Raw genomic sequence first — 24,201 nt, 5'->3', positions numbered from 1 at the left:
ATACTCCATAGTAAGAGTATCTACACTTGGGTTTATGTAAGAATATTTGCAGTTATGTTTTAAATTCATACCTTATTTTCCTTTAATGAAAATTAATTTTCAAACATAGTGAAACCCCCATACAAGGGTTACAAAGCTATTTAATGTTCTTGGAATGCAAGGGATTTGAAATTAGTAAGGCTGGTCCCTTTTAATGATTCAATGAAACAGTACCACAAAGAAATATTTCAGTAGTGTTTGGCTAGTGCAATGAAAAAAAAAAAAAAAAATCTGTCAATTGCTGTGAAACAGTGCATTTTCTGTAATCATCTAGAAAAATAGGAGCAGCTACTAAACAGATTCTTCCATCATTTTCATCTGTACTTAGTGTAAGGAAAATTAATCCACAAACACGAGGTTTATATCCCAGTAGAAGACAGAGCAGTTATTTTTGCTTTAGTCGAATACAGGGAGAGGCCATGGGGCCCTGGGATCTCTCAAATTTTTGGAGGACGCAGCCTCCCTTTTATCCTATTTTCCCGGCCGTATTTCCCTCTCTCTTTCCCTATTGGCTGAGATACTTGAGAGGCACGGACTTCCTGGAACACCTGATACCTAAGATTCCCCTCTAATGTATAACCCTTCCTTTTAATTTTTAATTCTTCTAGAATTCATAGTTTTCCCCCCATTGTTTTTTTCATCTTCGATATCCAGTTTCATTTATCAGTAAACCTACAGTTTGTTTGTAAAGGCAAATCACTTTCCCCATTCATCAATCAGTGGAATCCCACCCATTGTTGCTTTTACCTCTTAGTGCTAACTTGATCTACCAGCAGATCTACAGTTTTTTTGTAAAGACAATTGTGACATTCCTCTCATTAGTACCAAGTAGGCATGAATTGCTCCTGCTTTGATTTGACAGATGCTTAGTTCTACCCTTGGAAAGGTTGCTTGAAGAAACAAGGCAGTATAGAAGCAGTGGAGACATAGCAATGTAAAGTTCACACCTTGCTGGCAAAGCATCCTGCTGCATCATCAGTCTTGGTTTTAGACTTAGTTAAATTCTGGCCTCCATGGGTTTTCCAGAGCTCTTGGCTTCTAATGATCAGATATATTCTACTCCCCTGTTTAAATTTATTCATGGCCCTTTATCCTTGACAGCTGCAATTAAAAAAGCTGTTCTTACACTTTCGAGTTGACCTCAGTGATGTTAGACCTTTCAGCTGCCCAGTATAAGGCTGTGAGTCAGATAAAGTACTTTGTTAACCACTCCTGCATTTGCTAGTAGGCTGCTACTCTCCTGTTACCTCCTAGCCAATTAAATTATTTCTTTGCGGCTTTCCCTTGCAAAATTAGAGCTCAGCTTTGGTTCTGTTTCACCCACAAAAGTGGTTTGTGTAAAGGTTTACATTCTTTGGCTTCTAGCAGTAGGCTGGTGGCTGTATGCTGGTTGTGACAGACTAGTAACAATTACCAGATTCTACTACATGAAAGTATTTTTTATATTAAACAAGAGACACTCCATCTAGCTTGGTAAAAGCTTGTATTCCTTTGTTACCTGATGACAGTTGAGCTAGACTAATTATCTCGATTTACATAATCATTTGAGCAGTCAAGTATTTTTCCCTTTATGAGAGGGATAAAACATTCATTTTTTATGTGTGCAAAACATAGATTGATATTTTTTTTTAATTTCTTTTATAAAAGACACCTAGGGGATTTGGGTGCTAAACTATCATTAATTTATTTTGAAAAGTAATCCAAGCTGCTCTAGGCATCTTTCAAAATAAGCACACAAGCTAAAAGACAGTTTAGCATGTAGAAAAGATGCTAGGAAGGCATGTGATAGACAGGTGTGGTAATTAGGGTCACATGCCCAGTCCTGTAAGTTTCATTTTCAGGAAATAAAAACTACTATCAGAATGTGTGGAATGGTTTGGGTTGTTCCCCCCCCCCCCCACAGTTTCCTAAGGTAAGAATACAGAAAATTCTTAGGAATTTAAGTTAACAGGTTTGACCGGGTATTTCTCTAAAGCCTAGAGATGTAGAAAACAGCTGTCGCCTTAATCTTCAGTCAGGTTTGTCAGAGAGGTTAAGGAACCACAGACCGTATTAAAGCATGGATCCACTGGAATGGCTCAGGCTGGGACAGCTGATAGTATTGCAAACCTCAGCTTTCTGCTGCCTAACAGGCTTTTGCCAAGATCTGCTGTAGGTAAGGAGATGCTTCATGACCAGCTCTCACAATAGGGGTTAGAAGAGGGTAGTCAGCAAAGAATAGTGAAATTTCATCACTTGTCCCAATGTAAGGCATCCAAGAGGGCTTGTAGAAGTAGCTTGCTTGAGAGCAAATTTTATCAGGATGTCAGTGTTAATAAGATACGAAATTACAATTACACAGGGCATCTTTCTGATAATTTTTCTACTCTTGCTGCATTAAAAAGTACCTTCATTAGGAATTATCCTCAAACTATTAAGTAATTTAACTAGAGCAGCAAGGGTTTAATATTAACAGAACTGTTACAGCTTGTGCTATGGCTTATTCTAAAAGGATTTTATGAAGAGGCCCCACTACTTTTTTGACTTTGTGTGATCAAAACTCTAACAGAGACCTTCAATTAAACAGCTCCTACCTGTCACAGTTGAGACAGGGCTGGTATCACCACTATTGCAAATTCTACAAGCCTTCTTTTCCAGACCACGTTCTCACACAACTTTGACTTCTTTTATAGACCTCTCTCTGATAATGCAGACTTCTCCTCTAATTGGAAGCTTCACACTACACTGATTCTTCTTCTTATAGGCAGTTCCACATAGCTCTGACTCCTTTCATTCTGCATGGCTAGCTAACCCCAAGCTATCTCTTGCCCAGCTGCCTAGCCCTGTCTGTCCTTCACACAATACCTTCTTGCCTTATCCTACCCCTTACACAACTCCATGTCCCTTACTTCCTCACAGCCAGCAAATTATTGATCTTAAGCTCTAACTGCAAGTGCCTATAGCTGCTAGCCAGCTATCCCACTCCTTTATATCCCCCAAACTGATTGGCCAGACACAGATGTTTCCACTCCTTGGTAATCTGTACAGCTGCAAGTCATTGGGGAAGATTCCCTCCTGCACTATCCTTTCAGCCTAGCTCTCCACACCTACCATACTTTTTATAAAAGATTCCTAATTTTTTAAACTAGTTTTGATTCCCTTGAAATTTCTAGCCTCTATTCTGTCTGCTGCTCTTAATAGTGTGCCTCTGTGTGTGTCTGTTTTAAAACTAATTACTTGAAAGTCTGTTTCTACCTATCTGCTTGTGTTAAACCAATTAACAATGAATCAACACCCTTCCTCTCCCTCTGCAGATGCTTTAATTCTAATCTTGCCCTAGTTACCCTGCAGATTGCTTTCATCTGTAGCTGTGTTACTCCTAATACTTATCCCTTAAGCCTGGCGTTTGACTTTTGCAATGGTGCTTGATGTATACATGTGTGGGTACATGTATAATAATTAGAAGGGCATAGTGTGTATGTGTGGCGCTGCATAGTAATAGAGCTGAAGTATTTCTTGCTACTTGATTAGTCCCAGTGTTGCACCTCTTCAGTCATTTATTATTTGAAGCAGAGTCACTGGAGTGACGTCTGGGGTGTCTGATCATTTTAAGTTGAAAAGTGCTTTCACCTTTTGGATCCCAAATGGTTGTGTCACTGTCAGATCCACTAAAATTAGGTTTATACATTCAAACCAGAATTGTCAGATCCATTAGCCTAGTTTATTCCCCAGAGCTGTGGAGGAGCATGGATTAATCAGTATTAATCTGGTAGGATTGCTCAATAGTTTTGATTTGAAGACTTAATGAGACTGGTGAATGCAGTTAGTTTAATCCCTTTACATCCTAGCCGCTGCTGTTCTGAAGATGAATATGCATGCACAAGTTTAATGTAGTTTTAGTAAGCCCTCTAAACTATACCTTTTGTTGATGTGGATTAGTTTTCATGTACAATTTGTTTATAGAAGAGCATTCATATACTAAATACAGGTTAATTGACTAAATTTTAAAACAATAGATGAGAAAATTTATCTCTGCCAGATTATGTGCTTAGTTTAATGCTGGGAGAGATTCTTATGTACTTTTCAACCTATATGGCCTACTTTTAAAATTTAAAAATATTTGAAACTAATTAAATTATTATTATTAGTAGTAGTAGTAGTAGTATTAATTGAATCTGATTTGTATGTTTTATTCCTCTGTACTTCTGTAAATGTCTTCTATCTGAGTGGATGTTTACTTTTTTCTGTTGGGTTCATACAGAATAGTAGGATAAACCACAGATTAAGGAACACCAATTAATTACATTGATTAGCAATGGCTGTACTATTGGACTCAGGTCCTCAACATACTAAGGTTTGCAGTTCCAGTGAGAGAGAGAGTTTTTTTAGTTCTATCTTTTTATTAGGTGTAAGCTACTGTATTAAAATCACTGAGACTATTCATGCTGTTTGATTGTATGATGTTGCTTTTCAATGGCTTATTGGCAAAGTACCTTGCAGGCAGTTTGACATGCCCTGAAAAGTAATTCACTGCTCCCTTTCAGGATCTCTGCATGCTGTTTGCACTGAGTAGTTACCACATGGAAGGGCTTCACTGAAATCATTGTGGCTGCTAGCTGTTCCATGCCCTGACTATGTATAGAAATGAAGCTAGTCTTTAAAAGTTGTAGTTTAACATGAAAAATTCCTGTGCATCTAGTCACATTATCCCTGATGAGTTTAAACTCATTTTGAATTTACTTGAATTCATAATAAGATGTGTTGAATTTCAAATTTGCAGGTGTAAAATGTGGGGTAGTGGCCTGCAAAACCGAAATAATTTTAGCTGCACACTTTGCAATTTGATTGTTCAGAGATAAAGTAAGAGAGATGCACCTTCAGAAAAAAAAGAAAGAAATCAAGGCATTAACTGTTAGAAAGTTGCTGCTCAAGATACATAATCTCTTCTGGTGCATTTTAAAAATATATTTGCTTCCTTGTAAGAGAAGGAGTAAACAATGCTGTAACTTCCCACCAATTTCCTGAATGGAGAGGTACCAAAATGTGACACCTCTCTGTGTCCTTCAATTAGGAGGATTTCATAAGTGCTAAGGAAAAAGTTCTCTTCTTTGCCCTGTTAGATCTAAGTCTCTGAATTTATGAGAGAAGTTTAATTTGGACTGACTGATATTTTCTTGAGCATTGCATACAGTGTTCTCCTGAGGATTATTTCTTCTCTTACAACTAGTTTCCTCCAGTTGACTATTCTTGTTATCCATGCTAAGTTGTTTTGGAGACTGCCTAAAGTACAGCCTCTCTTGCTCTTCTGCTGCCTCTTAGTCCTTAATTGGCTTAATTTTTCTGCCTTTCTGAAAGCTTCCTGCTGCTTTATTCCCTCAGTCATTGCCCTGGTGCATTACTGGTAAATATTGTCATGACTCCTGTCTCTTGCAGCTTTGGAGATATGTTGTCCTTTACACTGACTGCATTTGTTGAGCTGATGGATCATGGGATTGTATCGTGGGATACATTCTCTGTAGCATTCATTAAAAAGGTAAATCTGTAATCAATGCTATCTGTTCTATATCAGTTTAAATCTTTGAGGTGAGTTGTGATTTGGGTTTTTGGTTTGGTTTTTTTTGTCTTCCTTTTTTCCCCCAGGTACTTTATTTAGGTCATTGCTCAAAAAAGGTACATGAAAATGGGATTAAAGTGCTGTTTCAGACTATAAATGTTTGTAGCTGCAGAATCTGGTTCAACTTCTGTGGAAATCAGGTGGAGTGAATTGGGATCAAATCAGTACTAGGCTTGTTACAAGAGAAATTGCTTATTCAATTATATTGTGACCTCCCTGTGCAGATAAAATACAGTTAAGAAAAAAAAAAAAAAAAGTATTTTGATGTAATGTAAACTGAGTGATGCCATATTTCTAGGGAAAAACCCCAGCACTGAAATGTGTTCTCTGGGATATTGAAAGAAGAGAAATGAGTTAGTTTACTATTTGAAATTAGGATGATATCTACTGAGTTAATCAGCTGAACTTTGCCCCTCTGAATCTTGCAGTTGAGGTATGTGGTTATGAAATAGATCTCTCCACGATTTGCAATATATCCTTTTTTTCTTACATGTCGAAGGTGTACGAAAGCAGCAGAACCATGGTAGTATCTTTAGGTACAGAGATTTAGAAAAAGTTTTTGTTATTGATTTAAGCATTTTCAGTTACTGGGGAAGAAAAATCCCAAAGCCACATAATTCTTCTTACAAAGAATTTTCAAACCTGATTGAATTTATCTTAATTTCAAATGCATTTGTACCGGTTCAAAAGGTGTCAGTTACTTCACTAAAATTATATCAGAAGTAGTATTTAAATTATTATAACTTGTGGCAAAGAAACCTTCATTTTAACAAAGTGTGTCAGAGCAAGGTCTTTAAATTTAGTTAGAAAATTGCTGCCATTAAAGGAAAGCAGAAATTTACTTTTGTTGCCAAAAGTGAAAGAAGAATCAACTATGAAAAAAAGCATTAGATACTTTAGATACTAAATCTCAGTTTTGCTCATAAGAAAAAAATAGTTCAACTGATCTGAACTTTAGTCTGGTTTTAATTTTTTTTTTTTCCGATCTCACTGTCTAGATAGATTGTGATGATGATTGTTGCTATCTTCAAATGGCAAAGAAAATTCTACAATTGCTTTTAACTGACTACAGGAGACACAAAATCAAGTTCAGAACACCTTACTTTCTAGGGGAGCGTACTATGGAGCATATGAAGAAACTTCCTTAAGTTAGTTTAGCACATTTATTTTGTTATAAGCTCAAAACAAATGTCTTTGTCCAGATTTTGTCCTGCTGATGGTATGAAAACAATAGAAGAAATTATGTCCCCCTTTTTAATAGCTAATCACTTCTGTCAGGCACTTCTGTAGGCTTCCCTGGATAATGACCCAATTTAAACAAAACAAATAAAACAGACAAAACCAAAATAATCAAAAGACACAAACAAAAGCATTTTCACAAAGTACCTATGAAAACCAAAAGTGGCAAGTGAAACCAGAAGTGAAACTATTGAGCAAGAAAAGGACCAAGGAGAATGATAGGTGAGTTAGAAGAGAAACAGAAGGACAGAGAATGACAGTGAGGAAAGAGGCTCGCTTGTGTTCTGACCTGCATGCAGTTGGGAGCCACAGAGCCCTCTGTGGTGCAGTGTGGACATGGGACAAACCTAGCAGAGCACCTTTGGACCATCTCTCATTTCTGTGGCAGCAATCTACAACTTCATCCTCACTTGCTTCTCTAACATTGGCTTTTGACAGGCCACTTGAGGTCCTTGATGGGCTTGCTCAAGTGACTGACAGGATGGATAAGGGACCTGATAAGTTTCTGCTAAGGGGGAACTTGCAGTCAAGTGCTTCTGCCTTTTGAAGCTGTCTTTCATATCAAATGAAAACTGAATTTGAATGGGATTGAATTAGTCTGAATTTTTTCTTGAGTAGTTTTTTAACTTAAAAATGTAGAAGCTGAAGGAGATTTCAAGGAGAATGCCTGACTGTTTCTAATAAATAACTGTTGGATGCAGACTCTCTCCTAACCTTTGAGCACCTAAAGAATGCTGTTCCAACTGCAGCAAGATTGATGCTTTCAAGGAGAATTTTGTTTCTTATTTTAAGGGAAAATTGCATTATTTGGAAAAACTTCCTTATTATATGCAAATTCTCTCAAGACCTTTTTCTTACTTATGATAATATATAGTTCATTTCCAGATTCCATAGTTGCCTAAAGAATTTGTAATCCAAATTAGAAAAAGTTGTGATGATTGGTTATCAAAATTGTCCTGGTTCTGCCCAGGACAGGGTTAATTTTTGCAGTACCTAGGCATGGGCATGGCTAGGAGCCAGAGGTTATTCTGTACCACTTCACATCATTTTCTGGGGACAGAGGGAGGGAACCCTTCAGGATTGGGTTAGTGCAGCCGTGGTTCAGGTATTCCCATTTTCCACATTGTGAGCATTTGCGTGTGAATTGTTCACCTCTCTCATGCTCTCTGTTATTGATAGTGTTGCTGTTACTGTTCTTTTTCTTTCTTTATTGCTGTTTCTAGTAAATTTCTTATCTCAACCCATGATATTTACCTTTAGTGCCTCCAGTTCTCTTCAGACCTGTCTTAGGAAGTAAGGGGGAGTGAGAGAGTGACATATTGTTTGGGGTGTTTCAGTGGGAGCACTGAACTGGGAAATACCATTCCTGAACCATGACAAAAATGCACTATGAAAATTTGATGCTTCCATTAGCTCCTACAAGAAGAGTAAAAACGTTTGTAGTATTGTTTGAGATATTAAAAAAAGAAAATTTAAAAATTATTTATATAATTGCTGTTTCATAAGTGTATGATACAGAGCCCTAATGTTGACAAATTGTTTATGTCCAAAAATATATTGTGCAGAAAAACAGGGTGGCAGCCAGAAAAGTATGTGTCTGTGTGTCACAGCTGTCAGTTGTTTTTTCTGTAGTCATGGGCAGCCCTAGATCCTTACTTTAAAATTATATGCACCCTCTTTTACTATGCATTAAATCTTAACAGAAACCACAATTGGACAGATTTTTCTGTACAACAGGATAGTGCAGGCAAATAACTAATGAAAATGCATAATGAAAATAAGATCTGTTTCTTTCACTGTTTTTTCCCTATGTGTTCTTCCCTCTGGTGCAGCTTTCAATAATAGTAATAATAGTAACAATAGTAATAGTAGTAATAATAATAATAATAATAACTATTAGTATTATTATTATCATTGTCATTATTATTTAATAACTTTAAAAGTTTTTTAAAAAAAGTTTGAATTCTGTCTTGTGCCTTAAGTGATGCTGAACCAGGAGGAGAACTCAGATGATATAATTTAGTTTGCTGTGGGTTTATCATCTACCCTCAGTTTGCATATTTAGCTCCTGTTTCAGAAGAGCATGAATGTGTAAATTCACAATCAATTCCAAATTTCCCTTGAAATTGATAGGAAGTTAGGCACCCACACTCTTCTTTTGTATGTGGCTATATATATCCCAAGAGGATTATGCAGATTTTAAGGCTGCAGGTATTTTGCTGAAGAAATAATTTTATTCTTAATGCGACACACCCATGTGGCAGGTTTTCATGTGAAAGTGCAAAGCAATCAAGTTGCTCTTTCTGGAAAAGATGTAGTATTTCACTGAGCTTGCAATATTTTATCAACCAAATTTTTGATAAATGAACGCATTTTTGGATGTCTAAATCCTTCTCTGCATGTGGTGCTTAATAAGCAGAAAATAGCAAATTAACACAAATTTGATTTCCTGTTGATTCCTGTCTCTTCCCAAGAAAGACCCTCTTTTTATTTCCCACATCCAGAATGTCAAGTGTGGGAATAGAATTCCTTTTTAATGCAATTTTGTTCTCTGTGGAACTTGAATGGGTTATTTTTCAAGGTAGACAAGCATATTATTTCTGGCCAGACTTCATACTTAACAAGGTGGTTATGACTGCACATTACTTGACATGCAAATTACCCAGCAAATGTTTTACATCTATGTTCAGTGTGATATGTCTTTTTAAACACACAAGATAGGTTTATACCTTGTGTTTCTGTTTATGATAAAAGATGTTATGTCCAAGGTCAGAAGAATAAATGAGGCTAAGGCAACCCTTCCTAGGCAGAGGTTCCAGTCATCTATGCTGTTACATTTCTGCAGGTCCCTGATATGAAAATGTTATATCCCAGTGAAGCATTAACTGCCACTTGAAGGAGCTGCTGCACCGATAATAATTCCTAAAGGTCAGGGCTCCTAAAGAGGTGACAGAAATCTGGCAATTTTGGACACAGTCTGGACACACTCTTTTCCTGATGCACAAGCAATCCATGGATGACTGAGAACTGAGGCATCCAAGAGACACTTGGTTTAAAGCAGCATTCCTCTTTGTGCATGCTGTAACTGTTGCGGGCCCTGTGGAGATCTGACAGCTTTGGCTGCAATTCATCAAAACACATCTGGCTTGCCATTAAGAGAGGTGGGATAGCACAGTGCTTCTGACATGCAGATTGTTGGTCTAAAGAGCACATGGTTTTTTGTACACTATTGTAAATATTACTTGGCTCAGGACTTTCTGGGAGAAGGTACTGAGAGTCCAAAACAGAAAAAGGCTTACTGAGTTGCTTCTCTCCTCCTGTTTTCTATGCATTCATAGCTTGATTCTTTACAGAAAATAAAGTAAAAGTATATTCCCTGAATTGGGTTTCATTTGGTATAGGACGTTCCTTCTGTGGTAATGCAAACCAAGTAGCAGAGCAAACAGCAAAAAGCGAAAGTGCTGAAATAGATAAGAAAAAGAAAATTCTGTCCCTCTTTCCTTGTGTCCAGCCAAAGTTGGCTGTTTTGCTCCTTCAGAACAACTTAGGATGTCACAAGTGCAAAACAATACTGTTGTCCATGTGTTAGCAATTTAATGTGAATTTTACAGGCAGCTGGACAGCTATTTCAAGCACAGGGCAGGTCTTTCTTCCTCCTAAATGGAAACAATTCTTAGGTGTCAGCAAGCGTCTAGAACTGGAAACAGTATAGCTACAGTATTAGCTTGTAGCAGGAGTACTGAAGAGATGTGTCAAATTTCTGGAAGGAACATGCCAGACTTGAAACAGGGCCACTAGTATGTTACTTGGCTATAGAGAGCAAGTGACTATGGTCACACTACACTTCTGTCTGTGCTTTCTTGGGTGCCTTTCATTTTGACTGTGCTGGTGTTGGTGTATTTGAAAAAAAACATATCGTTCTTGCTTCTTGCATCACCACAACACAAGTTTCTTCCTGGGAGGCTGGGTACATGGGCTGGGCAGCATGCAGGAGAACGTGTGTTGCCATATCTTACTGCACAGCTGTGTTGACTCTGCAGATGAATGTGAAGGTTGCCATTGCCACACTGCAAAATAGCAGAAATCAAACTTGGTTTTAATTAATGTGCTGCTTGTGGAAGCTTGCAGTAAAAGGGAAGCTTATTAGTGAAAAGCTGGACTCTAGACAGAGTTATGGAATCAGTTGTCCTGTTGATCAACAGAGTTTTAATTGGTAACCTGGAAAGAGCTTTCAGAATTATTAGTAATAGCAAGCAGAAGAAAAAGGCATGTTTTTCTGGATTGTGTTTTGCCAGAAAGCTAGATTATACATTTGACTTTGGAAACATTTGTTTTAAGCCTAGATATTTTTGAGAGAAAATTGGCTGCACAGTTGTTTTTTTTCTGGAGAAAATGAGAACTACTTTCCCTTTTTTTTCCCAAACTTTCTTACACAAAAATTATAAATGTTTAATTTTTTGATGGTGATTTATCATGTTTGTAATGGAATGATGAAGCATACATTTCAGTCATGTGAATATTGACAATAACCTTTGGTGACTTGTGCCAGCTGTAGAACCTGTTGCACTGTGTTCTTTGATGGTATATGCTGTGCCTGGTTGTTCATTTTCAGGTATTGACTGATAACTGCCATGTGAATGTGACTACCTTTTATTCTAATGCCTTTTTGAACCATGTCAATATTTTTCTTTCTTACTTTTCCCTATTTTCATGACAAGATGCAAATTCTCTGAATGATTGTATTTGTAGATAGCAAGCTACGTGAACAAATTTGCCTCGGACATCTCTATCTTGCAGCGTTCTCTGGCAATTCTAGAATCAATGGTGCTGAATAGCCATGACCTGTACCAGAAAGTAGCACAGGAGATCACAATTGGGCAGCTAATTCCTCATCTGCAGGGGTAAGTATCTTTGACTACCGCTTGATATGCTGGATATTTTTCCCCCACAAAATAGCACAACATTTGGAGAAAAACCAGTGGTATAAAGACCAGCAACCACCTTTATGATTCCTATGTCCACTACAAGTGACTGCATAACTGGTAACAATCTTTCTGGAGTTGCCTGGTCATTAGGTTTTTTAAAATTTTCTTTCACTTGTTTGTTTTTCTATAAGCTACCTATGTAGTTGGAAATGGGGAATGAAGAGAAGAGCACTCTGTGGTAATGAAATGCTTAATGCCATTAGCATACAGATGGGGTTGTTTTGCTTGCCAGACTCTGGGAAGTGTGTAAGACAAAAATTGCTCAACTTTTGCTGAATGTATATTTGAAAAGGGAAGAGCCTTTTCTTAAATAGTAATGTGAAGTGCTTAAATGGATGGAAGCTGCCTCTTGTAGCATAGAGTAACATACTGTGCATAGTTACCCTTGTCTCTCACCTGGGACATTTTCAGTGCACCTGAAAAGCTTTAATACCAGCAGATGCATTTCAAGAAGCCTTTAGAGAAGATTACTCTTCCTATCTCCAGCTGTTTTGCACCTCATGGAAACCAGTTATCAGACTCTTGCTATCATTTGTGGAGGGCCAATGGCAGTTCACTCCAACTTTTTTGAATTCTGAGTCTCTCTTCAGGACATTATTTCTCTCTCAACAATAAAGAGAGCCTGGTCATGACCAACCTTGGTTACCTAACTTACATGGCTAGCATGAAGTGCAAACAGCTCCTCCACTTCCATCTGCAGAAATGCAGCTGGAAGATCAGTTTCTACAGCTCATGTGCATTTGTGTTCTTCTCACACATTTACAACATTTTTCCAAACAGGACAGACCAAGAAATCCAGACGTACACCATTGCAGTAATAAATGCACTCTTCCTTAAGGCACCAGATGACAAGAGGCAGGTAAGTTGGTGGGGATTGTATACCTATGCATCTCTAGGAGAAAAAGTGTTTCAAATTCATGCCTGCAGTTGTCCTAGTCACGCTTTTCCTGCAGTTAATTAAAACTGAAACTAGTTCTATTGTTTCATGCTGGGACATAATTCATTTTAATGTAAGTACCTTCATCTTGCACCAGTATTAGGAAAAATTAAGCATTCTTCCTTGCTTTTGTGGTTCCCTGTGACCTCATATGAACCATATTGACTGTGGCTAACTGTAGTATTTATTGTACTGAACTCTTTGCCAGCACAGCTTGCAAACACAAGCTATTTTTGGTGGAATGTTTTCCCCCCAGATTTTTTATTAAAAAGTGTGTTTCTTTTGAAAACAAAAATATCTTGCTGTGTAAGCATTTAATGAATTTTATAGTGTGCTGTTTTAAGTTAACTTTAGTGCCAGGTATCAGGAAATATTTCAAGATTGCTACTTGATGTTAAATGGGGATGGAATGTGAAGTGTTATGAAAACGCTAAGTTTTATCTGTGTTCATGAAGTTGCTAGCCTGTGTCAAAATAGATTTAGTAATTTATTTATTTAACATTTCTCTCACTGGGAACAGTGATTATAATTCTTGTGGTGACATACTGTTGCTGTCCAGAACAAGTACACTGAGAGTTGCTGATCAGTTCTGACAAGGCCTTTCCTTAGATTTATTTACATTTTTAAATGTTGGAGTCTGTTTAAGCAAACATCAAAGCCCTAATGACAGGTTTTGAGGGGGGTTGGGGTTTTTTTGGGTTTTTTGTTCTTAAAAATATTTTTAACATTGCAAGCAGGAAAAAGTATGACCGTGATTTAATTAGGAAAAAACGGTTCTTTCACTCCTCACCCCCTCTTTTTTTCTTCTTCCTCCAATAGTCTTCTGTAACTAAGACAAGAAGGCATCTAATAACCAAAAATTAGATTGAAAACTCTTCATACAATTTTGGCATAAATTTATAATAGATCTTTGTAAGAAACCTGAAGATTTTGCTTTTTACATTTATAAAGCGTTGCTGCTGTGTTTCTGTGAAAAGGATGCCTTGTCATATTTGAAGTGGCGGAACAATGTCAGATATAGATAAGACTTTAGTATTAATCAGTGGGCATGTGTTCCTTGAATGACAGTAACACAGCCAGCAAGCAAAACTGTATCTTACCAACCGTGTAACAACCTAGTGAGGCTGGCAGTAAGCCAGGCAGGCTTCGCCTGTAGTACCTGCTTCTGTCAAAAATTGTTAGTCATGGAGTTTGTGATCATCAGGAGATAATGGTCTACTTTGGCTTTGAAGGCTAGTAGCTCTGACACTTGCAAAAATTTTTCCTCAGCCTTTAATAACCCAGAATATGCAGTCAGAATCTGTTGGATTTCACTTTATATCTGTCTTGTGGTTAATTAGTAAACCATACAATAGAGAAGAAATGTGTCCATTGCCTTCCAAATAGCATTAACAGATGGCTCTTACTGAACTGTGTCTTTCTAAGAGAATGAACTGAGGTGATGCAGTCTCATGTAATTATCTGGTGATGGGCACTCAAAAGTTAATGTTCATCATGACTAATTTTGTTAGAAATGAGAAGCTGCGCCAAAACTTATATGACTCAGGGAACTTTGGCACCCTCTCTGCTGCCGACTTAGAGGCATGATATGGATGGCTGCTCTGCAATTAAGGAAGGGATTTAAATTGGCACTGCTATCTAAATTCTTTCCCTACACTTTTTTTTTTTTTCCTCTCTCTGTTCCTGTAATGCAAAACTCAAGAAGTCCAAGAGTTTTCTTTTTAATGAGTACTCACTGGTTGCTTCCCTTCTTCTGCCCCTGTCAAGGATCAAATCTCTAGAGAAACCTAGGTTACTAATAAGAAAAGAAATTTTAAAAGTCTATTGTGAAAGAGCTGAGAGTTTGAGCGCTGAAGTGATATTGTGAATATTTGAAACACTTCTTTTGCATTCGTTTGCATTTTTTTGCAGAGATGTTGCTATGGGAAATGAGATGGCAAATTTGGTCAGATAATTCTTGTTCTCATCAGCTAGTACAATACTTATATTAGAAGAGGCAGCTTATTAGCTGCTCATTAGGAAATGAATTTTTAAAGATTAATTTGATTTTGATGCAGTTATTGGCTTTTTGAATTGTTTTTGAATTTGAAGATTGTTGCTTCAATCAACTGTAGTCCAGTGACAAAAAAAAAACCCAGTATCTTGATAACAGCTTTTTAAATGATAGCTATACGAAAGAAGTAACAATTTGATAATCTTCTAAATAGAAGGATTTCCTTTTTGTTATTTTCTTTGCATTGAATGCAGAAATACTATCTTATATTCTGTACCTGTTAATCTTGTGGCAGTAGGTACATAGTTTGACGAAAATCCAGCCAGTCTGTTCCAAGCAACATTGAAGTATATAATGTGCCTGGCATTCCCCCTGCAGCTCAGTTGAGCATTTCTGGACGAGATGGAAACATCTGTATCATCCATTCCTTTGTTCCTTTGCTGTGATGTGCCACTGAAACCTGTGCAACCAGAAAAGGCATAAACCCTGAAGCTGAGTTTCTCTTGTCTTTGGTCCCTTGCTCCTTCTTTATCACTCCCATGTTCTATTTGCAGCACTCTTTACCAGGTACAAAGAAAAGCATTCAACATCTCTGACTGCCTCCCATCTCACAATAAGAATTATTTTCTTTTTCCAAGCAAGTTCTTGCTTTATTTACACTGTTTCTGCACATGTAGTTTAGTCATCCATTCTTCATATGTTTAATGTAATAGTCTCTGTTTTTCTGTTTTCTAGGTTCTTTTTTTTTTTAATATAAAAGTGACTAGTGTGTATTTGTATTAGTCTTCAGCTCTCACAAAGTTGAGCAGGAATGCACTGCATGTGCAAGCGTATCTCTCATATACACATATACACACATTTCTGATGGAAAAGCTCATGGAACTTAAAAATAGGGCATGGTTTTGTAGGTATGGTTAAGATTAGACTCTTATGCTTGGTAAGTGTAAAATACTCCCTCATATGCATTGTAGGACAGTTTGCAGCAGGGACAGTTGGGATCAGCGGCTTAAGCATATTCACCTCGATAGTGATTTCAGACAGGTCTAGAAAGACAAGTTAATTTAAAGCAAAAGAGTGGACCAATGTCAACAATGCTGCTAAAATACAAGGGAGAATTATCATTTGTTGTAATTAAACAGCACGGAGTTCTAGGCTGATTTAGTGAATGAAAGTTAGAGCACTTGACTTTAAAAGATCTGAAATATTAGCATAAATAAACATTTTATTTTACACCTTGTTTTAAAGTCCTGGCTGGCTTCCAGTCCATGCTTCTTTTAGTGTTGTTTGTAGGAGAAGGTTGTGCTTGAACAAGTGTGTAAATACTCTCTTGAACCCACAGAGGTCTCTTCTGAAGTCTTTCACCACAAATTTTGGATCACCAAAGCCCTCAGCTTGTAATGTACTTTTAACTGTCTTGACCTCTCTTCTCATAAGTAGAGTATTTTAACTTTGTGGTTCCCCAAATAACGCATACAGTCATAGTGCTGTTATACTGCTTTCTTTCATTTAAAAGTAACAATGCAGAAATGTAAGACATTTTAAGTCAGTGTGGTTTTTTTTTCTAGCTATGACACTAAAATACCTGCTTATGGCTATTTTTTAATTTTTTTTTTTTTTAATCTAAATTAGGAAATGGCAAACATTTTGGCACAAAAGCAGCTTCGTTCCATCATCTTAACTGTAAGTATATGGTTGCCAAAGTTACTGTTGCATAGAGACGGAGAAAAGGTGACTCCTTTTTTGGTGTTTATAGGTCTTAATATATTTCAATTGCCCTTGTATTTTGATATGCTTTGAAGCCTTGTAATATAGAAGATAAGGTTTGAATTGTGGTTGAATGGGCTTTTTGGAATGGTTGTTTTCCCAGTCACTGAAATTGTGTTACTTCATGAAAATACAGTATTGAATACACCTTTTTTTATTGGTTCTTTTGATTAAACTGTCTTGATTGACACATTTCATCATGACTTTCACACCAGAAGCATGAATTAAAGCTAATGCAATAATTAATGAATATAATATTGAAGACGTGCATCTGCTACCATGAAAAATCACAGATTTTGCCTTTGACATTTAAGTAGATTACAGCTTCCATTGAATGAGGGAAAATCTTTCTCTGTAATGAGTATAAAACAAACCAAACAACAAAAAACCCCTTTTCTCATTTCTCATTCTCATTTCTCATTTGCTATCATAATTTCATTGATGCATACAAAACCCCTAGAATGTATTTCATAAGGCATATTTTTACACCAGTTGAGTTCATAAGTAGCTTGGAGCAATTGTAAGGATGATATTCTTAGGTGTTCATTTATTGTCATAAATGCTCCAGTGGCCTTTTGGCAGACAGATTATTTTATTCTCTGGAACTGTATAACATCAGTTGACATATCCATCTCCCACTTGGTGACTCTTTGTTACGTATTTTGCTGTGTTTGGAGGGTCTGTTTCCCATATAAAACTACTTGGTGTTTTTGGCACACCAGGGATTTTTAAATTATCCATCAGTTTAGTGTATGCTTTCTGAATGGGATAATTCTGCACATATAGGGTATCATATACTAATATATTTCTAGGCAGTCTTTCTCATACAGATTAGAGATTTTTAGTAGAGGCGGGATTGTGGTATGATGCTGACTTCCTGTTGAGCCCTGTTAAATCATTGTATTTTCTGCTTGTGTTTGCAGTCTGAACACTTTTCTCCTCAGACAACTACTCTCTTAAATATTTTCTTAATATAATCTCTTAGAAAAAAATAAATTAAATAGAGAGCTCTAAAGCTCTTGGAATGGACTTATTTTTTCTTTGAAGTGACTTCTCAGCAATTTTTTTAATGCTACTACTCAGTATAAGCACAGACCCCATCTAGTGTAAAGTTGTGTCTCCTTAAATTACACAATACATTATATAAATCAGTAGTGCTAATCCTAGTGGTTTGATTTTGGAGGTGAGGCAGGGTTTGTGTTTGTGTATGGGGTTTTTCTGTTTCGAGTTTTTGGGGTTTTTTTTCGTTTTTGGAGTACAGATACACAGTTGCATAGCAAGCACATACTTGAAGCACCTGACATCACCCACTGTAATTTTCTGATTCACCAAAATCTGTCTCTCTTTCTTTGCAGCACGTTATCAGGGCACAAAGAGCCATCAATAATGAAATGGCACATCAGCTGTATGTCCTGCAAGTACTTACCTTTAATCTTCTGGAAGACAGAATGATGACAAAAATGGATCCACAGGATCAGGTAAGCATCTGGCATGATCTGGTCTTAGCAGGAAGACAGCAACTCCTCACTGATGTACCTAAAGCTCTTCATGGAGGAAAAAAACCACTTTGCTAGGAGCATTTACAGAAGTCATTAATTTTCTCTGTCTGTGAAGTTGGGTTATGTTTTTGGTTGTAAGGAGATGCACTGGCTATTTCATTCCTTGTGCAAAAGTACAATGAAATGGCCAGACAATGCTCCTTAACATGTAGTTCCATTAACTGTATTTTCTGTCCTCCTGAGCAGTATCTCTGAGCAGCTGTCCAGCATTGGTTTCCTTTGTGCCCTTCTCAGAAGCACTAGAAATGTATGGTCCTTCCAAAAGTACTTCTGGAGAGCTAAATTAAATGTTTGCATGAAAACTATCTGGCATGCTAGAGTTGAAGTTAAATTGTGTAACAATAAACCCTGGTTTTGTTACTGGGAACCTATAAAGTACTTCATTTGTTTATTGCTTGCTGTGTGCAGACATTGATATTGTTAATTGTGCAAAAAGTGACACTCCTCTAGGATGTTAAAGAGATTTAAATATAAGGTTGGTGAGCCATTGGGATGATGAGTTTTGTTTCTTTAATTTTTGTGGCCTTCATTTAGGAACTGTACAAGGAGGATTTTATTTGTAAGCTGAAGTCATCTTAAGACTTGCTGATAATTTGAAGAAGAGAAGGTGGGAGAGCGAGATAATTGTAAACAAAAGCAACATCATGCTTTAGGATTTTATACTTCCTAAGTTTGAGATGGGAAAGTTTGACTCCTGGGAATGTACATGCAGTCAATTAGTGCATATCTCCATAGAGAGTGACTTACACAGTGTTGTTAATATTCCTGATAGGGTGGTTATCACTGTCTTGAGACATTTCCAGCTGCAGTAATTCCTCTCTTGCCTATTTCTGTGAAAGCAAAAATGGATAGTTACCAAAATGAACACAGAGTGCTGAGTCATTTTGTGTTCATCCAGCAAGGTGCTTAAGTACCAGCTTAATCAATGGCTTGATTTTAAACGTGTGTGATCTCTTGGCTTCTGTGTTTAAAATTCTGTAGTCGGAGGCCTTGCTAAGTTGGGTCCCTCTTCTGAAAGTCAACACTTAAGCACCCACATGTGAATCTCATAAATGTGAGAACTTTTAAAAGTGGGAACCACAAGGTCATTCTTGCTGACTGTTTCTCCAAGTACGAAGTAGGGAATTTAGACACAAAAACTTTGGGCAGTGAGGAGGAATACAGTGTTTTGAAATACCTTTTCTGGTATTGTTTAATTAAATGAGAGATCAGTTATTGTAACAATTTCTTTAACCTTGTTTTAACGCAGGCTCAGCGAGATATCATATTTGAACTCAGAAGAATTGCCTTTGATGCCGAATCTGAACCTAACAACAGCAGTGGCAGTATGGAGAAACGGAAATCTATGTACACTCGAGACTATAAAAAACTTGGATTTATTGTGAGTGTTTTTGTGTGATAGTCCACTGAAAGTGGGTGCATAAATCCATTATAGTACATCTTTTCATTAGTCTCTTACTTGGTCTTCTATCTGTTTCCTAAAATAAGTAACTTTTCTCCCTTTCCCCAGAAATCCTGCTAACTCCAAATGAGTTTTAGCAGAAGCCAGGGTGCTGGAATGGATGCTATAAGCACTTTACAAGGGATAGGCAAGGAAGTAGAGGTAGTGGAGTAGCCCTGTTTCTTAGGGATTGTTTTGACTGCCCAAAGCTTAGTGATGGTGACAATAGGATTGAGTGTTTATGGCTAAGGACCAGGAGGAAGATCAGTAAGGCAGATTTCATGATCACCTGTTATAGGCCACCCAACTAGGATAAAGATGCAGGCAAAATATTCCACAAGCTTCTGGGAGAAATCTCAAGATCTGTAACTCTTTTTTTTTCACAGAGAACTTTGATCTTACCAGCTGGCAGCTGGAAATATGATACAGCAGAGAGGAAACATTCTAGGAGATTCCTGGAATGTGTGGAGGATAATGGAGACCAACTGTATGAGGTTAAGTAAGGCAAAGTGCTGGGTACTGCTACCCCATGCAATGATCCATACCTGGGGAAGTATGTCTGGAAAGCTGCTCAGAGGAAAAGAACCTGGGGGTGTTGGTCAACAGCTGGCTGAACATGAGCAGGTGTGTGCCCAGATGGCCAAGAAGGCCAATGGCATCCTGGCCTGGATCAGCAATAGTGTGGCGAGTAGGACAAGGGCAGTGATTGTACCCCTGTACTCAGCACTGATGAGGCCACACCTTGAGTACTGTTCATTAAGTACTTGAGTACTGTGCATTAAGAAAGATATTGAGGTGCTGGAATTTGTACAGAGAAGGGCAGCAGAGCAGGTGAAGGGTCTGGAGCACAAGGCTGATGATGAGCAGCTGAGGGTGTTTAGCCTGGAGAAAAGCAGGCTCAAGGGAGTCCTCATTGCTCCCTACAGCTACCTGGAAGGAGTGTAATAGCCATGTGAGTTCAGTCTCTTCTCCCAGGTAACAAGTTACAGGACGAGATAGTTTTATATTATTTAGGATATTACATAAAATTTCTTCATGGGAAGGGTTGTCAAGCATTAGAACAGGCTGTCCAAGGAAGTGGTTGAGTCATGGAACATGGAGTTGTTTAAAAAATGTGTAGATGTGGCTTTTAGGGACATAGATTAGTGGTGATCATGGCACAGTTGGACTCAATGATCTCAGACATCTTGTCCTACCTAAACAATTCTATGATTCTAGAAGGAAGAAATAACTACCTGAAGTTTAAGCATGTAGTTTTATATGACATACCACCATTAGAATCTAACTTTTAGTGATATCATGGATGAACAGGTGTTGCCTAATGGATCTGTGACAGCCGTGTAGAGTCACTGTAGTTTGTTAGCATTAATATGGACTTATGAGCACAATAAAGCTGAGGTATGACTCTATGGTATTCACTTATAGAGCCTTGTGTTTTGATTGTTGGATGTCCTTCAATGTGTGAATACGGGATGCAGAAATCTCTTCTACCCTGACTTAATCAGATGAATTGGAGTTCTGGGCTTGCCTAAAACTCAACTGGGGAGCATGATCTAGCTAAACTGTTGCACACATTTATGTTAACTAATAACATGTTGTAACATCAACCCAGGACACATGTATTTTTCCCCCTCTGGAAACATGCACATGTACAGTGAAATGGTATACTTCCTATCTCCTGTGATTCATTCCTGTCCTTTTGGCCTAGCAAATATACACTGAATAATGTACAGTAGCCCCAGTTACAGAGAGAGGTTTTCAGCACTCTTGGTGCAAACTGGAGCTTGCTGTGCAGTTTGAGTTCTCTGCCTAGCTCTGTGGCATAGGGCTCAATTCTCCCAAAACCACAAGGGAACTGGGCAGAGCCTTTCTGTGTTCTGATAGCTGTTTTCATTACTGATGAATGAGGAAAAAATTAGCACTGGATCAGTGCAATTGTATGTGTAAGGAGTAATTAAGTAAATGGACGGGAAGGGAGGAACCTGGCATTTTGAGGTTGCAAGCATGATAGCAACACTAGTGCTTTGAAGGAGCTTTTGAAGCTCAGTGTGGGGTTTGTTTTTTCGTTTGTGGGGTTTTGTGTGTGGTTTTGTGAGGCTTTTTTGGGGGGTTTGGGGTTTTTTTTTTGTTGTTGTTGACTCATCCCTCAGCTTCATTACTCCCCTTTGGGCTGTTCATTAGGAAGCCTGCTGAAAACATTCTGGCAGTTGTCAAGGGTAACTGCAGCACTGTTACTCTTTGATTATGATAGTCTTTCAAAAGGGGATGGGAAGCAATGTTTAGGAGGGAATGGGAACTGGATTAAAGCAGTGGAGAAAATGTAGAAAAGCATTGTGGAAGATAAGAAACAACGTAGGCAAGTAAGCTGTGAAAGAAGCACCATAGCAAGAGCCCTAATGGGTGGCAGGTTATAATATTAGCAGTATGATGAGGCAAATTTCAACAGTGAAGTGTGAGGAGAGTTATTCTACTCTTGTACTGAAGCTTTACTTTGAGCTAAGAGTCCAGGTGACATAGTAGGTACAACTTTTTTTAACAGCTGAAGAGGAGTATTACCTTCCTCCCATGGCTAGGAAAGAGAGCAGGACCTCTTGTGAAATCTGGCTGCTTATCCCCAGCCTCATACATGGGCAGTGTTCCAACTCCTGGCTGCCTTCACCCCATCTGCTTCTTTTCAATAAAGTGTCTTCAGTGCTTTCATCAGCTGCAGGTAGAGGGCTACATTAGCAAACTGATCATGATCTGAACAGTGTGAGGTTTGTCTCCCCTCTGCTTCAGCTGTGTGGCAACAAGAACCTGCCAAACAGCAGTCTGACTTTGAATGCTGTCTTCATTCCACTAGTGCTGATGATCAGGAAGCAAATTTTCTTGAGCTGATTAAATATTAATTTCCAGAGAGAAAGTAAAACCATTTTACCATTTTAAGTTATTCCTGGACTGCTCGTTCTCTTTCTGTACAGGAAATTCAAGAGTTATGTTTATTTTTCTCAGCCACATCAAAAAGCCTTACCCCACTACAAATGTAATGTCAAAAAGAGAAAAAGTCCAGAAATTATTTCAGAAGATAACAATGAAATTTGTAAAACTGCATAGTAAGAAACCTATATTCAGCTAAAGCAACTACAGGACTTCACCAGATGGTTAGGATGACCAAGTAAAGAGATTTTCAGATGAGATAATTGTGAGATTTATTAAAATGCTGACAAAATCAACAAAAAACACCCAATTAGGAGATCCAGGATACACTCCATCCTATTGAATTATTTCTTATTTTCTGTGTAAATTGCAAATAGCCTGACTACTCTTCCTTCTATTTGAGTAAGCTTAATTCCCATAATCGAGGTGGAAAATAGTTATAAAACAACCCTCATGATCCTGTATATTTTCATCATAAATCTTTAAACAGCACTATTGTCATTGAGAGGTTGTAATGAATGTGTTTCCTTATATGCAGCTCTGAACAGTTGATAAGGAACTTAGCATATTGGAAAGACATCTCCAACAATCTCATCCAGAACAGTTTTCCTCAAGTTTTCAGTATGCAGAGCTTCTGAAGATTTTTGTTTGTTTGTTTTTATTTTCTTCAATTAAACATAAACAGTTTGTATAAATACAAAAAGCCAACATGGAAAGTGAGTGATTTCATAATTTTGTTGTGCTACACTGAGATTTGCTAGTGCAGCAAAATAAAATGTGAGTTTATGAAGGAGATTTGGAATCAGTAAGGGACTATCTGATAGAAGGTGACAACTTAAAGGGCCATTGAGAATGGTGGGATATTCTGTAAAAGGCAGCTGTGGCCTTGACTTTCAAGATATTAGTGGTGGTGGCATAAGAAAGTTAATATATGCTGAAGAAATCTTCTGATGGAATGAATATGGGAAGCCGTGATGAAAGAAACACCATGCCAAATTAGATCACCTTTTGGATTACAGAAACAGAAATAATGTCATTTTATGCAGTCATACAAAGAGTAATAGTGTTCATTTAGGACATCCGGCAAGAATTTCATCTGCAGGAAAGTATCTTGTCTGTAGAAAAAGATAAGAGAGATTGTGTGATGAAGCCACAAAAAAAGTTTGAATGTTAAGCTAGGATTTATCTGGAAAATATTTTTTGAACATATGAACTGCTGAGGCCACTTTTTGCATTTCTTGGACATCATCTAGAAGACTATATAATTTCAGTAAACTCTGCAGTGACTTGTGGACTGACTGAATGTGGGTTGTGTGCAGAGGGTGAGGCTTGTGCAGTGATGATGGAAATGTTTTACAAGAGTTGACTTTAAAAGCTTGTCTTTTTAGCCAATCAGCCTGAACACTGTGGAAATCTCCATTGTGTATGCCAGTGCTGAGAGGAGGAAGCTATATGTAAAGTAAAAGTCAGTGATGGCAATTAATTTATAGGAGAGATTTTCAATTGGAATGATGAGGACAAAATTTGCCACAACTTTAAAGAGGGAGGTCAATCCATTATGAAAATGCCACAATGGTGGCTCCAGGAAACAAAGCACATGAGGACTCTGAAAGAAAAAACACCAACAACCAAGGTTGCTTAGAGCAGTCTGAAGAAGACATGAATAATTAGATGGATGATTTAAATGTTTGTGTAGTTAATTTTTTAGACATTGCAAAAAAATTTCTGAGGAGAA

General features: G+C 37.6%; 1 protein-coding gene across 9 annotated transcripts in view; it reads left to right on the top strand.

The window, feature by feature from the left end:
* The window catches only part of ELMO1 (engulfment and cell motility 1), a 335,189-nt gene that overhangs the window by 119,529 nt on the left and 191,459 nt on the right, over nucleotides 1-24,201 (top strand). For all 9 annotated transcript variants that reach the window (XM_079302630.1, XM_079302632.1, XM_079302629.1 and 6 more), the window contains 6 exons: nucleotides 5,452-5,551; nucleotides 11,621-11,772; nucleotides 12,637-12,715; nucleotides 16,416-16,466; nucleotides 17,906-18,028; nucleotides 19,359-19,490. In XM_079302630.1, coding sequence (XP_079158756.1) covers nucleotides 5,452-5,551; nucleotides 11,621-11,772; nucleotides 12,637-12,715; nucleotides 16,416-16,466; nucleotides 17,906-18,028; nucleotides 19,359-19,490 — 637 coding nt within the window. The remainder of the gene's footprint in view (nucleotides 1-5,451; nucleotides 5,552-11,620; nucleotides 11,773-12,636; nucleotides 12,716-16,415; nucleotides 16,467-17,905; nucleotides 18,029-19,358; nucleotides 19,491-24,201) is intronic.

This window comes from Erithacus rubecula (assembly GCF_903797595.1).
Source record: "Erithacus rubecula genome assembly, chromosome: 3".
NCBI classification, from domain to species: Eukaryota; Metazoa; Chordata; class Aves; order Passeriformes; family Muscicapidae; genus Erithacus; species Erithacus rubecula.
Note: the sequence above shows the minus strand (reverse complement) of the source record. Positions and strands in the feature narration are given on the sequence as shown.